The 15,163-nt window shown below is 38.9% G+C and overlaps 1 protein-coding gene across 1 annotated transcript in view; it reads left to right on the top strand.

The window, feature by feature from the left end:
* Positions 1-2,046: 2,046 nt before the first annotated feature.
* SDC1 (syndecan 1) overlaps positions 2,047-15,163 on the top strand; it is a 34,039-nt gene continuing 20,922 nt past the window's right edge. Inside the window, exon 1 of the mRNA XM_015824002.1 lies at positions 2,047-2,263. Within this exon, the coding sequence (XP_015679488.1) occupies positions 2,201-2,263 (63 nt within the window). The 5' untranslated portion in view covers positions 2,047-2,200. The remainder of the gene's footprint in view (positions 2,264-15,163) is intronic.

The following is a 15,163-nucleotide window of genomic DNA, read 5'->3' on the forward strand; positions in this document are numbered from 1 at the left end:
TAATTGTGGATAAGGTCCACATAAACAACTGATACATGTTCTCCATCCACAAAATAAAATGGTCAGTTTGGAAAGAAAGGAAGAGGCTGAGTAGAGTGTCCTGCCATCGCCAGCTGAAAACAAGGAAAGCATTACTATTCTTGCAAGAGAATAATTTAGGTTAGAGTAACTGCTGGTTCATGGTCCTTCTCCTTTTCCAACCTCTGGATCTATGGATTGCTTTGGATATCAAATATTGCTGCAAGTTGAAAGGTCAAATGCCTAACGTTTAAAGACACAAGGATTCATACTTCTGTAGAAGAAATACAGAATATAGAGTAAGAGTTGTGGGGGGATCTTGGAGGTCTTTTAGTCGAACCCCCTGCTCAAGCAAGAGACCTTATACCATTTCAGACAAATGGCTATCCAGTCTCTTTTTAAAAGCCTCCAGTGTTGGAGCACCCACAACTTCTGAAGGTAAGCCATTCCACTAGTTTATTGTTGTCAGGAAATTTCTCCTTAGTTCTAGGTTGCTTCTCTCCTTGATTAGTTTCCATCCATTGCTTCTTGTCATGTCTTCGGGTGCTTTGGAAAATAGATTGACCCCCTCTTCTTTGTGGCAGCCCCTCAAATACTGGAACACTGTTCCCTAGTCCTTTTCGTAGACTAGACATACCCAATTCCTGCAACCATTCTTCATACATCTTACCCTCCAGCCCCCTAATCATCTTTGTTGCTCTTCTCTACAGTCTTTCCAGCATCTCTGGAAACTCTCTTCAGAGTCCCTTATCTGCACTCTTTCCAGAGTAAAATAAAGTGAATTTATTATGGTAGCTTTCTATAATCACCAAACTAGGGTGAATTTTGGCTGATTTGACAAAGTTAGCAAACTTGGATCTGGGTAGTATTTAGGTGAGTGTCAACTATCAATCTAAATTCTAAAGGATAGACTTGAAAGATAAAATACTATCCTAGAAGAGGTAGTGGCAGGTCATTTCTGTATTGTCATCAGGAAAACTACCTGGGATGAAGTCTCCAGTAGCCAATATTGACTTGAAGAGAAACTATATGTTTATTTATGTTGTCAAATAACCTTGCCTTGCTCTGAAAATGTGCTTGGCTTTTGTTGACAGAAAAATGAAAGGATACAAGTTTTTCCAGTAAACACACAGAAAGAAGCGTCTTTAGGATGAAGCTGGGGAAAAAAGTGAATTATTAAGTATAATTGCTAATTTTCAAATTTCAGAAAACCAAGCAAGTTTTGAGGCATAGCTACGGCATCTCTCTCTCTCTCTCTCTCTCTCTCTGTATGTGTGTGTAAAAATTATATAACTCCATGAGTTAAAAACCTAACACGTAGGATTTCAGGAGCTTGTAGATCAAGAGCTGTTAAAAAAGCAGAATGACAAATCTTCGATTATCAGCATTTCTACTGGATTTCTTCGGAGGCTCAGGAACTGAAGCGAATCGAAGAAGACAAGAGTGCCGATTCTGATCCAGCGTTTGAAGCCCGGAGCCTTCCTCTGCCTTATTCGCAGGTTCTGCATTTTCCTTTTTCTTAAGATGGACTTTCAGGTTACACACAGGGTCGTCTGAATAGTATCGCGGGTCACGGCTAGGGGCTTTCTCTCGTTTATTCGGAGGAGACGTACGGATTAACGGCTCTTCTCTCCCCCCCCCTCCCCGTTCCTCCCTCTACGTTTTTCTTCCCACATCGTCTGAAGTACTGCGGTAGCATATAGCACCTCGGAGGAGGGAGTTGGAAACCAGGAGGCGTGCAGCTTTAACGGCTTTTAGGCAAGGCCGAGGGTACCCAGAGGGGTCGACCAATCAATCAATCAATCAATCAACCAACCACCGGCGGTGATGGTGGCGATTTCAAGAAACCCAGGCTGAGAGAAAAAACAAGCGGAGCCCTATCCCTCACTAGAGGGAGAATTACGCGGGCCGGGGAATAAATACAAGCGGCCGAAAGCAGGAAACGCCGCTTATGGTGCGAGGAGGAGGGGGCGTGGCAGGTCTGGGCGGGGCTGCCTTCTGGTGGGCGGGACCCTTTGATTTCTATTAGCAAAAGGCAGAGTCGAGCCTCGCTTCCTCCCCAAGAGCGCCTTTTTTTTTTTTTGGGCAGCGAAGCGAAGGCGGCGGAGAAGAGGAAGCCCAGGTCGGCTTTCGTCGGGTTCCTTTGAAAAAAAACGCGGCTTGCTTCACGGACGGCGAGAGGATGAGGGTCAGCGCGATCGCGGGGCTGAGCGCCTTGGTCTTTTGCTTCCAAGCGGTCTTAGCGGTGAGTAGCGAACCAGCCGCCGGGGTGGGGTGGTGGTGGTGGTGGGGGGGGGGGGGAAGCTTACTCCGCGGCGGATCTCGGCGCCGCGCTCGAGTCCAGGAGGGTGCCGGGCTGCACGTGGTCAGCTCTGGAGAAAAGGAAGAAAGCCGCTTCTTTCTTTTTCTCTCTCTTTTGAAGCGGGCGGGGAAAAAGCCAGGTTGAGCTTTGGGGCGCTAATGCCTTCCAGTAGAAGCGGGCCGGGAGGGGGGGGCGAGGGAGAAGAGAGGACCCTTCCAGCCCCTCCCGCGTCTTCTTTCTTCTTCTTCTCCTCCTCCTCCTCCTCCTCCTCGCCCTTGCTGGCAACGCAAGGTCCCCGTGGGCGTTTTGGGGACGCAGCGCCGGGGAAGCGATTTCTTGCCCCCTTCTCGTTCTTTTTTTTCTTCTTCTTCTTTTTTGACCCCCCCCCCCCCCCCCCCNTTTTTTTAACTCTTCGTGGGAAGTTTGAACTCGAGTTTAAGGATGCGGCGCGCCCGGTCCCGTTGCCTCGGTGGCCCCTGCCCTCTCCTTCGCTAATCTCTGCTATGGTGCTCTCTGCTAAAAAAAAAAAAACATTCGCAATTTAAAACAAAAAAAAAAATATCAAAACACCCAACCCTCTTGTGGGAGGCTAACCTGAAAGCTGCCGGTTTGGGTAGGACAGGGGTAGGATGACTTCTGTTTCACACGTTAGGAAATTTTGATGTGAGAGGAGGGATTTCCCCGTAAAGACATGGGGGCATCGTACATGCCTGCAAAGTACTGGTTTCAGTTGGATGTTGGGGTGGTGGTGGTGAGAAAAGTGATTTCTAGAAATCGGTTTAATATCAGGAGAGGCGCTAGTTTGCTATTCCCTCTTACACTACAGGACCTTCCCTGAGATACGTCATTTTATGAGATTGTAGCTTGGCCATATATCATGTGGGTGTAATGAGCTGAAAATGGAGCAGTCATGAGAACTAACCACAGCAGATTAGGAGGGCTAGATAATGAGTTGAGTTGCCTCTGAGATTATCTCTGGGCAGGTAAAGCCATTGATCAATCTTTATTACGGTTGCAGACCAGCAAATGAAAGCATTAAAACAATAATAATAGTAAAAAATAATAATAAAAAATACCCTGAAATACTGAGTATCTGAACTACTCTTCAGATCATATAAATCTTTCGCAGGTAAAGCTTTTGGATCATGAGGGTAGGGGTGGAAAGAGACTACCAAATATATGGATCTTAAAATTTGAATAAAACACATTGTGGTTTATCAGGTCCAAATAACTAGCATTTATAATTGCCTGAAACAGCGAAACTGTTCAACACCCAGCCTTGAAGGCAGAAAACGCATAAATCTTCTGATACATTTTTTTAGCCTGCTTTTTTGCTTGCATAGCAAGAATCTTTTGTCTCTTAAGCAGAAGTAGAGTTTCCTTTCTTCTCCAAGGCTGTTTAATGGAGTTTAACTACAGCTGTTAAAATGACAGTGAAAAAAACGAAAATGTGGCACTGAAGTTTCTGAAGATTACCTTTCCTCCCACTGACCTCATAATTCAGTGTAATGATTAACTTGACCTCCAAACAGTCTTATTACAAGGAGGACATTTCTATATTGGTGTGATTCAATGTATGAAATACTATATTATGTAATTTTGTTTTTTTATGTGATTAATAGGAAATAGGACTGTATCTGGATACCTGTACTCAAGCTGACCTCATTCTGCTTTGTTTGTTCTTCAGGGCTGGGACAATTTTTTCTTTTGCTGTAATGCCTCCCTATTGCTAGCAAGAGACTACAAAATTGCACCAGTTTAAAATAAAAAAAGGGATACTTTAGCTAGAATTTCTTGGCTGTTGAATTCAATAAAGCTGGATGTGTAAAGTTCCCTAGCAAATGGAATGTGCTATGTTAGTTAAAACTAATATAAATTTAATTTAATAAAACTAAAACTATAACATTAATATAATTTATTATTTTAACAAAAGTAAGTAAATATATTTATTAAAATTATTAAACCACTTCATGTAGTTGCAACTTTAAAAGCTAATATTGGTCTACTCTGTGCTAGAGTGCATTCAGGATTTTAAAGCTATAATCTGAATTCTTTTTTTTTTCTGAACCACCAGATGTCATCACTGAATAAACTATGTATAGCTTATCTAATTCCTACTCCCAGGGACTCAGCCTTAATAAATTGCTTAAATAAATAAATAATTGCTCTTATTTGCGTCTAATAGCTCATCATAACTCCCATTATAATATGAATCTTTCTTGTTGAAGGATTAATCAGCTACAAACAATACTACAGCCTGCAACTGACTCCTCTTGCTAAGTCTATGGAAAGACCACCCAATCTATTTAGTATTGGCGCTTTAACTCAGTAGCCAAACCTATCTAGTTCTGTGTGCAGCTCTACCTATCTTGTTATTGATTGCTGGCTGTTATTCGGACTGCAGCTCTGCACTTCCATTATCAAGTAGAGGTAAAGCAAGTAGTACAGACTATTTTTAAAAGTAAAATGGGCTTCAGATGGAACATGTATGGGAGGAAGTTGAGTAGTCACAACTGATGTGGAAACTTTTGAGGTACATAAATGTGCCTTTAGCTTGTTTTGCTTCTCAACATTTACAGGCAGGAAAGGGGTGGGTAAAGGAAAAGGGTGGAGGCAAGAAATAATGGTGGTCCTTTGTGAACAGATCGTTGGAGCGGATTCTTCCAGGTAGAGAGTTTGGAGTAGTAGAAAAGATTGTTCGCTCATTTATGTAAAAGATAATAGCTATGGCACAGGGGTGTCAAACTGCCAGCTGGATGCGTCATGCCAAAACCGCGCCCACCCATTGCAGGCAATGGGAAAAAAGTCACGATATATCGTGACACGTCACGTGACGTTGCGAGTTTGACACCCATGCTATAGCACTTAGACTTATATACCGCTTCACAGTGCTTTACAGCCCTCTCTAAGCGCTTTACAGAGTCAGCCTATTGCCCCCAACAATCTGGGTCCTCATTTTACTGACCTTGGAAGGATGGAAGGCTGAGTCAACCTTGAGCTAGTCAGAATCAAACTCCTGGCTGTGGGCAGAATTAGCCTGCAATACTGCATTCTAACCACTATGCCACCACCGCTCTTAGATATCTTATATATACCTTAAACCTATTAAGATAGAAAGAACAACTACAATATTTCTTACAACTTCTAAGCATGGGTAGTAGACAGCTGAGAGATATGTAAATGGCTAAACTAAAGATTATCTCAGGTTTTTTCCAAGATACTGTGATTAGAGAAACTGATTGAATTCTCAGTGTAATTATAAATATAACTTAAGAGAAAGGTATTAGTAATTCAACTCATGTTGGATTTCTAATACACTAGTAAGTATGGGATAAGTGTTTTTTTTTAAATACACATTTCAAAATAATTTCATCTGTTAGTTACTTAAAAGCTTACAGCTACACTTGACTTGCTTTTAAAGTCTCTCCTTAATAAGCTGTCCAGTTTCATCTGTGATAAGACTGTGAAACCTTTTATCAAGGAAGAGTGTTCTGTGTAATCAAATTCATGACTTGTCTTCAAACAGAATTAAATAGAATAGAATTCTGGACTTTGATCTGACCTATGAATTTGAACTTTGTATAATTTCCTCTATTAGGCCATTTAAGCGATGCAGTATATTACTTTAAAAGCTGTTGGTCTGTGTTTCAGATCTTTCTATATGAGGCTCTTCATTTAAAGCATTGAAAAAGTATTTCTTACTTTGGATAAGAAAAGTTGTCTGAAGTTGAATCATTACAGCTGGACTAATTTTTAGTTTGAGAGACGTTTCACTGCGCATCCAGGCAGCTTCCTCAGTCAAAGCAAGGCAGTTACGCAGAGACTTGTTGGAACATACCAACTCCTGCCACATACAGTTGAATCATTGCAACTGAACACTTTGGGGAGGAGGTTGGTGTGGCAAGAGTTGGTACATCCCAATGACTCTCTGCTTAATTGCCTTGCTCTGACTGAGGAAGCTGCCTGGATGGGCAGTGAAATGTCTCTCAAACTAAAAATTAGTCCAGTTGCAATGATTCAACTTTCAGACAACTTCAGATAACTCTGCCTGGATGATTGAGAATTCATCCATGATAAGAAAAGTTATTTAGCAGATTGTAGGAATGCTGTAAATGTAGTATGTCTTGATTTTCGGAAAACAATTGAGAAAGTATTCCATAATATTCTAACTGGAAAGCTGCTTATGTATGGGCATGATAACTAAGTGGATGTACAACTCACCTGAAAACTAAACTCAAATAAGGTATTGAATGGAATACAACTCAGTGGTACAGCCTGTACTCTTCAAATTTTCATTAATAATTATTATCATGCTTACTTAGTTGAAATTGTTTGATTTCACAGAAAATTAAGATTTTCTGAGAATGACAATGTTATTTTTGTGATTGTACTGCACAGCAGGAATCTATGGCAACTTGCAATGTAGAGGTTCAGCTAGGAAGAAAAACTAGAGATTTCTAGTGGTTTCTGGGTAGTGTTAAGTGCAGTACCTGATCAGTCAAGTATTACTAGAAAATTCCAGTAGAAAAGCATTGCCAGGAATGGTAATGACTTGCATGTTATGAAGTTACAAATCTCAACTCTGTTAAGCAGGAGGTCCTTCATACAGATTCATTTTGTATACTAATTACATGCTTTTCTAGGCAAGAAGGCCATTTGGGCTGTCATTCATACTAGATTAGTCACTACAGGTGCAAACTGTTGAAATGTCCTTGAAGACCATTAGGAAGCTAGAGCTCCTCCAGAATAAAATGGCATGGGAAGTTACAAGCGTGTCATAGTATGCAGTTAATTGAAGGACTGTGTCCCATAACATCTGCCTGTCCCATGCAATCTGACAGAATTGTCATTTGTTGGGTCCCAGGAAGCTCATCTTTTCTGTCTCTATTCTTACTACGTGGAACCCTGAGATTTGCATGGTCTTCACCTAGCCTCATTTAAAAAGGACCAAATCCGGATTCATCTCCCAGCTCTTGAGCTAATATGAGTCCTTAGGAGTGGTCTTTGCCATTGTTGAGGGTATACTGATTCTTCTGGATAACTTATACTTGTTTATTAATTGCTGCTTTATTTTCTTTATCAGTTCTGAATCTTGTTGTCCAGAGTCATTTTAAGCATTAGGTTTTCAAATCAATTAGCTTAAATTAACAGATTCATATTACTCCTACTAACCTGGTCTTGCCCCTGGGCCTTGAAGTGGATTGGGTATTGGACCCTTACGAGAAGCACCTTTTCTAACATGCTGCATTATTTAATTCTTTCCAAGTCCACATTTGTTTCCTTTAATGGGTGTTGCTTAATCTGTTTCTCATGTTCTGCACCAATTGTTGTCATTATAGAGTCAGACAGCCTTACAAATTTGATTGATAAACAAATAGCTGTTCACATAGGTAAAACTTCATCTATAACTCTTAGGAAATATTTTAATGAACTTCTGGAAGAAATATATAGCAAAGCAAGGAAGACTATAGAATTATGAGTTGCATTTCCCAGTTTGACATTGCAATCCCCATTATCTATAACCAGTGGTGGGATTCAAATAATTTAACAACCAGTTCTCTGCCCTAATGACCGTTTTAAGTATAAAAAAATGATATACCAAAAGGTAGTTTATTATTTCATGCATTTAATACTTAAATAAGAACAATAAAAGAGGTATACAAAACTAGATTATGTTATAAGAAAGAGTTTTAAAATGTTAATGAAAAAATATTAAATAATATCTAATACACATGTAAAAATCAAGCTAGGGCGGGGGTGGAGAGGTGGAGCTGCCACAGGCGCCCTGCACCCACTTACCTTAGGGCCGCTGCAGCCCGAGTGAGGCCTTCCCCCTGTCCTCCCCCTCCAAGTTTAGGCAAGAGACGCTCTGGTGACTTGGGAAGAAGGCAAAACAAAGGCCTAGCGACATCTGGCTACAGAGGGCGCTCCTGGAACTGGGATGCAGTGGCTGCATACTGAAAGAGGAACTGGTCACGCCAACACGAACATCATGGTTCTTGAAAGAGAGGCTAAGAACTTGGGGTGGGAGGGGAAAATGAAGTCGTTTCCAAGAAAAGGGGAAAGACTTATAAACCAGTCAGTCCTTTCCAACCGGTTCATTGAACTCAACAAAAAATTAGGTAACGGTTCTGCCGAACTGGTGTGAACTGGTGTGAATCCCATCATTTTCTATAACTATAAAAAAAGCAAAGGAGGAACTTCCGATTTGCTGCCGCGGCCGCCGCAGCCACTGGAAGGCGAGCTCCGTCTTCTGCAGTCAGTTTCGCACCGCTAGGGGACCGTGGAAAGGGACAAAAGTCGCCCTGTAGGGGCGACAAGCAATGAGGGGACCCCTGCTTGATCGTAGGAGGGCGGTAGCCCTTCCACTTGATCCGGGGCAGCCCTCCAAATCGGCGGAGGAAAGACTGGCCATAGTAATATGGCCTGTCACTAGGCTGCAGACAGCTGAAGTCAAACTTACCACCAAGCATTTTGAAAGCAACGCGGATGAAACTGGGTGAGATCTGATCTTCTCTTTACCCTAAGTACTTTCTTTTCCTGTAAAAGCTGCCTGAAGTATTTTTCCCCCTGTGAGGAGAGAGGGAAGGGAATTTCTATCCCACCCTCTAAGAATAGCGGCAACTGACTACGCAGGGGAATTAAAGCACTAAAAGAACAACTTTAATCTAATTGGATTTATATGTTCCTGAAACTTGGGGACCAAAAATTTTCCTATTTTTATTGGAGACTTTTGCTTTTATCTACAAAAAAGAAATAAAATTGGAAAAAGGATTATAAAAATTTTGGACTTAAAAAACCTTAAATGGCATCAGTGACATCTTGTGGCGAAGCGTGGTATTACAACTTGTTATTTCCTAAAAGAGACTTGGCTCGAAGCCCAGACCTTAGATAAGACTCTTCTGACCTTGGCACCACCTGTGAGAAACTCAGCTGTAAGAGAACAGCTGGATGACATAACTGGCCTACTTGAACTGTGAATGTAAATCTTTACTGACTTTCAGAGTTTATGTGGGGAATTGCCTTCCTATCTCTATTTGAGGCATATTGGTTACTATATGAGATTATGAAATACCTTGGACTATAAAATCTTGCTTGACAAACAATTTCTACTATAAACACGTGAAAAAGATGCATGAAGACCAGGAAAAGATCCTTTCCATGTTGAAAGCAATACATGAAACCATTCTTTCAGCTTGTGATAAAATAAGACCTAGCATAAAAGATCAAGACGCCAGCTTAGATTCACAAACCCAAAGAACTAACTACAACCAAAGAACTAACAACGCAGAAGATAACAGAAGAAGTGGAACAATCAAATATTAAGACAGAGGACTCAATTGACCAACAAATACAGTTAATGAAAAATCCAGAAAAGGGAGTGACAACACTGAAAATGGAAAAGACTTTCTATATAAATCGGAAGAAATTTGAGAAAGAAGAAGAACAGATTGAATGGAAGATAAACATATCAAGGGAATCATGGGGAATTGGAATAATAGGGAGACAACCTAATGAATACAAATGGGCTAGTCCAGGGGTAGGCAACCTTGGCTTTTTTATAACTCATGGACTTCAACTCCCAGAATTCCTGAGCCAGCATGGGCTAGTCCTTCTAAAAAAAAGGCAATTAAATGGTCTCCTTTATTTCAAATAACATATATAATAATAGAGGGAGATCTATCTGACGATCTAAACGCACTGATATGGAAGCCTAGTTGGCAAAGGAAGAAAGCCAGAATAAGGCTGAAGAAAATTGGGGTTTTGATTTATTAGAGGGGATTTCATATTATTAATTTCAGGGTTAAAGGGAGAAGTTGAGATAAGGGGAATTTTGGTCATTAGATTTAAAATATTTGGAAATTAGTTGAAAATAAGGATTTTATCTGTTTAATATTTAAAAATTAGACCTAACAAAATTATGAATTATGTTTGATTTATTGAAATGACCCAGGTAATATATATATAATGGTTTTGATTTATTAAAGGGGATATTGTATTATTAAGTAGAAGATTTAATATGGTGGGAAATAGATAACTTTTAGGAAATAGTACAAGATTATATTTAAATAGATAAAATGTGTATTTTGGATATTAGATTCTGTTATGAATTGAAGTAAGGGAAATCTTGGTTACCTAAAGCCTGAAAATTATAAATATCAAAGGTTAAATTGGAATATTAATGGGAACTTAAAAATTGGGAAAAATTAATAACAGGATATGGGTTGTTTATGAAGATTGAATGTAAAAATAATTAAGATACGTATAAGCTAAAATTTATTGATAAATGTAATAACGATGTTTTTACTGAGTTGATATAATAAGAACTGTATTAGCTTAAATACGAGACAGTAAATGTTAAGGGAAAAAGAGAGGAAATATTTGAGGTTGTAACTTGAGATTGTACTAAAGATTTTGTTACCGAACTATTGATTAACCCAGCCACCACGTTGCTTTTTAAATACTTAAATGTAAAATTGGAAAATTAATAAAATATTATAAAAAAAGAAAGGCAAAGGAGGGGCAACTGGGAGAATAAAGTATGAATAATCAGTACTACTTATATTGGAATCTTTTTGAGCCGTAGGAAGTTGGCAAGGGCAAAGCACTTCCAAATCTTACCACAAAAACTCTAGGGCTAGTCCAGACAATTGCCAAGTTTCAAAAACTGGTTTGAGGGCACACACACGTACACGGGCTAGTATAAATGCTGCCTGCTCAAAACCTGTGGACTAGAAACTTATATTTATGGAGAAATTCTTTTCTATTTTGCCATAATCATGTAATTTTCAGTGATAACATAATAGAAATTGAAGTAGAACATACATCACATTCAGTGTTATATGATTGTTGAAAAATGTAAAGTATACTTTGAAATATAATTTTAAAAAGAAAAAAAGCATACTAGCTTCAGTCATCAGAGTGATGTTTCCATCTTTATAGACTCTAAGAATGATGACTGTTTAATAGTTGATATCTTAGCTGGCAAAGGTCAATACAGGGACAGGGAAAAAAAGCATAGGAAAAATTTTTGAGGAAAAAAAAACCCCCATGAAGTAGATATAAATTGTAGAAGTGTATTGGCTTTGCTTACAGTAAATGACAAAGGGGAAATCTGAGCAGGAACAGGAACAGAGTTGACTATGAGGATGGAAAGATTAAAGAATTAAAAATGATGCCAAATATAGATGAGGGCAGGAAGCAAAAGTATTCCCATTTTAGTTGGGAATAGATGCATATGAAGTCAGATATTCCTACATCTGGATACAAATCCTGAGATGCAAGGAATGGTAGTGTTAGCAATACTCTTATAACTTCATTATTATGCATGAGTAATCTACAGTTAGTTTCACAGTCTAAGACTGATGGAAACTTAATAATTCAAATCCTATCCAAGGATCTAAGTATCATTAAGGTAGTATCTAAAAATATAGTCAATTNTGCATGGTCTTCACCTAGCCTCATTTAAAAAGGACCAAATCCGGATTCATCTCCCAGCTCTTGAGCTAATATGAGTCCTTAGGAGTGGTCTTTGCCATTGTTGAGGGTATACTGATTCTTCTGGATAACTTATACTTGTTTATTAATTGCTGCTTTATTTTCTTTATCAGTTCTGAATCTTGTTGTCCAGAGTCATTTTTAAGTGTTAAGTTTTCAAATCAGTTAGCTTAAATTAACAGATTCATATTACTCCTACTAACTTGGTCTTGCCCCCGGGCCTTGAAGTGGATTGGGTATTGGACCCTTACGAGAAGCACCTTTTCTAACATGCTGCATTATTTAATTCTTTCCAAGTCCACATTTGTTTCCTTTAATGGGTGTTGCTTAATCTGTTTCTCATGTTCTGCACCAATTGTTGTCATTATAGAGTCAGACAGCCTTACAAATTTGATTGATAAACAAATAGCTGTTCACATAGGTAAAACTTCATCTATAACTCTTAGGAAATATTTTAATGAACTTCTGGAAGAAATATATAGCAAAGCAAGGAAGACTATAGAATTATGAGTTGCATTTCCCAGTTTGACATTGCAATTCCCATTATCTATAACCAGTGGTGGGATTCAAATAATTTAACAACCAGTTATCTGCCCTAATGACCGTTTTAAGTATAAAAAAATGATATACCGAAAGGTAGTTTATTATTTCGTGCATTTAATACTTAAATAAGAACAATAAAAGAGGTATACAAAACTAGGTTATGTTATAAGAAAGAGTTTTAAAATGTTAATGAAAAAATATTAAATAATATCTAATACACATGTAAAAATCAAACTAGGGCGGGGGTGGAGAGGTGGAGCTGCCACAGGCGCCCTGCACCCACTTACCTTAGGGCCGCTGCAGCCCGAGTGAGGCCTTCCCCCTGTCCTCCCCCTCCAAGTTTAGGCAAGAGATGCTCTGGTGACTCGGGAAGAAGGCAAAACAAAGGCCGAGCGACATCTGGCTACAGAGGGCGCTCCTGCAACTGGGATGCAGTGGCTGCATACTGAAAGAGGAACTGGTCACGCCAACACGAACATCATGGTTCTTGAAAGAGAGGCTAAGAACTTGGGGTTGGGGGGGGAAATGAAGTCATTTCCAAGAAAAGGGGAAAGACTTACAAACCAGTCAGTCCTTTCCAACTGGTTCATTGAACTCAACAAAAAATTAGGTAACGGTTCTGCCGAACTGGTGTGAATCCCACCATTTTCTATAACTATAAGAAAAGCAAAGGAGGGACTTCCGGTTTGCTGTCACGGCCGCTGCAGCCACTGGAAGGCGAGCTCCGTCTTCTGCAGTCAGTTTCGCTCCGCTAGGGGACCCTGGAAAGGGACAAAAGTCGCCCTGTAGGGACAACAAGCAATGAGGGGACCCCTGCTTGATCATGGGAGGGCGGTAGCCCTTCCACTTGATCCGGGACAGCTCTCCAAATCGGCGGAGGAAAGACTGGCCATAGTAATTTGGCCCGTCACTAGGCTGCAGACAGCCGAAGTCAAACTTACCACCAAGCACTTTGAAAGCAATGCGGATGAAACTGAGTGAGATCTGAACTTCTCTTTACCCTAAGTACTTTCTTTTCCTGTAAAAGCTGCCTGAAGTATTTTTCCCCTTGTGAGGAGAGAGGGAAGGGAATTTCTATCCCACCCTCTAAGAATAGCGGCAACTGACTACCCAGGGGAATTAAAGCACTAAAAGAACAACTTTAATCTAATTGGATTTATATGTTCCTGAAACTTGGGGACCAAAAATTTTCCTATTTTTATTGGAGACTTTTGCTTTTATCTACAAAAAAGAAATAAAATTGGAAAAAGGATTATAAAAATTTTGGACTTAAAAAACCTTAAATGGCATCAGTGACATCTTGTGGCGAAGTTTGGTATTACAACTTGTTATTTCCTAAAAGAGACTTGGCTCGAAGCCCAGACCTTAGATAAGACTGTTCTGACCTTGGCACCACCTGTGAGAAACTCAGCTGTAAGAGAACAGCTGGATGGCATAACTGGCCTACTTGAATTGTGAATGTAAATCTTTACTGACTTTCAGAGTTTATGTGGGGAATTGCCTTCCTATCTCTTTATTTGAGGCATATTGGTTACTATATGAGATGATGAAATACCTTGGACTATAAAATCTTGCTTGACAAACAATTTCTACTATAAACACGTGAAAAAGATGCATGAAGATCAGGAAAAGATCCTTTCCATGCTGAAAGCAATACATGAAATCATTCTTTCAGCTTGTGATAAAATAAGACCTAACATAAAAGATCAAGACGCCAGCTTAGATTCACAAACCCAAAGAACTAACTACAACCAAAGAACTAACAACGCAGAAGATAACAGAAGAAATGGAACAATCAAATATTAAGACAGAGAACTCAATTGACCAACAAATACAGTTAATGAAAAATCCGGAAAAGGGAGTGACAACACTGAAAATGGAAAAGACTTTCTATATAAATCGGAAGAAATTTGAGAAAGAAGAAGAACAGATTGAATGGAAGATAAACATATCATGGGGAATTGGAATAATAGGGAGACAACCTAATGAATACAAATGGGCTAGTCCAGGGGTAGGCAACCTTGGCTTTTTTATAACTCATGGACTTCAACTCCCAGAATTCCTGAGCCAGCATGGGCTAGTCCTTCTAAAAAAAACGGCAATTAAATGGTCTCCTTTATTTCAAATAACATATATAATAATAGAGGGAGATCTATCTGACGATCTAAACGCACTGATATGGAAGCCTAGTTGGCAAAGGAAGAAAGCCAGAATAAGGCTGAAGAAAATTGGGGTTTTGATTTATTAAAGGGGATTTCATATTATTAATTTCAGAGTTAAAGGGAGAAGTTGAGATAAGGGGAATTTTGGTCATTAGATTTAAAATATTTGGAAATTAGTTGAAAATAAGGATTTTATCTATTTAATATTTAAAATTAGACCTAACAAAATTATGAATATGTTTGATTTATTGAATGACCCAGGTAATATATATAATGGTTTTGATTTATTAAAGGGGATATTGTATTATTAAGTAGAAGATTTAATATGGTGGGAAATAGATAACTTTTAGGAAATAGAACAAGATTATATTTAAATAGATAAAATGTGTATTTTGGATATTAGATTCTGTTATGAATTGAAGTAAGGGAAATCTTGGTTACCTAAAGCCTGAAAATTATAAATATCAAAGGTTAAATTGGAATATTAATGGGAACTTAAAAATTGGGAAAAATTAATAACAGGATATGGATTGTTTATGAAGATTGAATGTAAAAATAATTAAGATACGTATAAGCTAAAATTTATTGATAAATGTAATAACGATGTTTTTACTGAGTTGATATAATAAGAACTGTATTA

Source organism: Protobothrops mucrosquamatus, unplaced genomic scaffold (assembly GCF_001527695.2).
Source record: "Protobothrops mucrosquamatus isolate PMUCROS unplaced genomic scaffold, P.Mucros_1.0 scaffold2074, whole genome shotgun sequence".
Lineage (NCBI taxonomy): Eukaryota > Metazoa > Chordata > Lepidosauria > Squamata > Viperidae > Protobothrops > Protobothrops mucrosquamatus.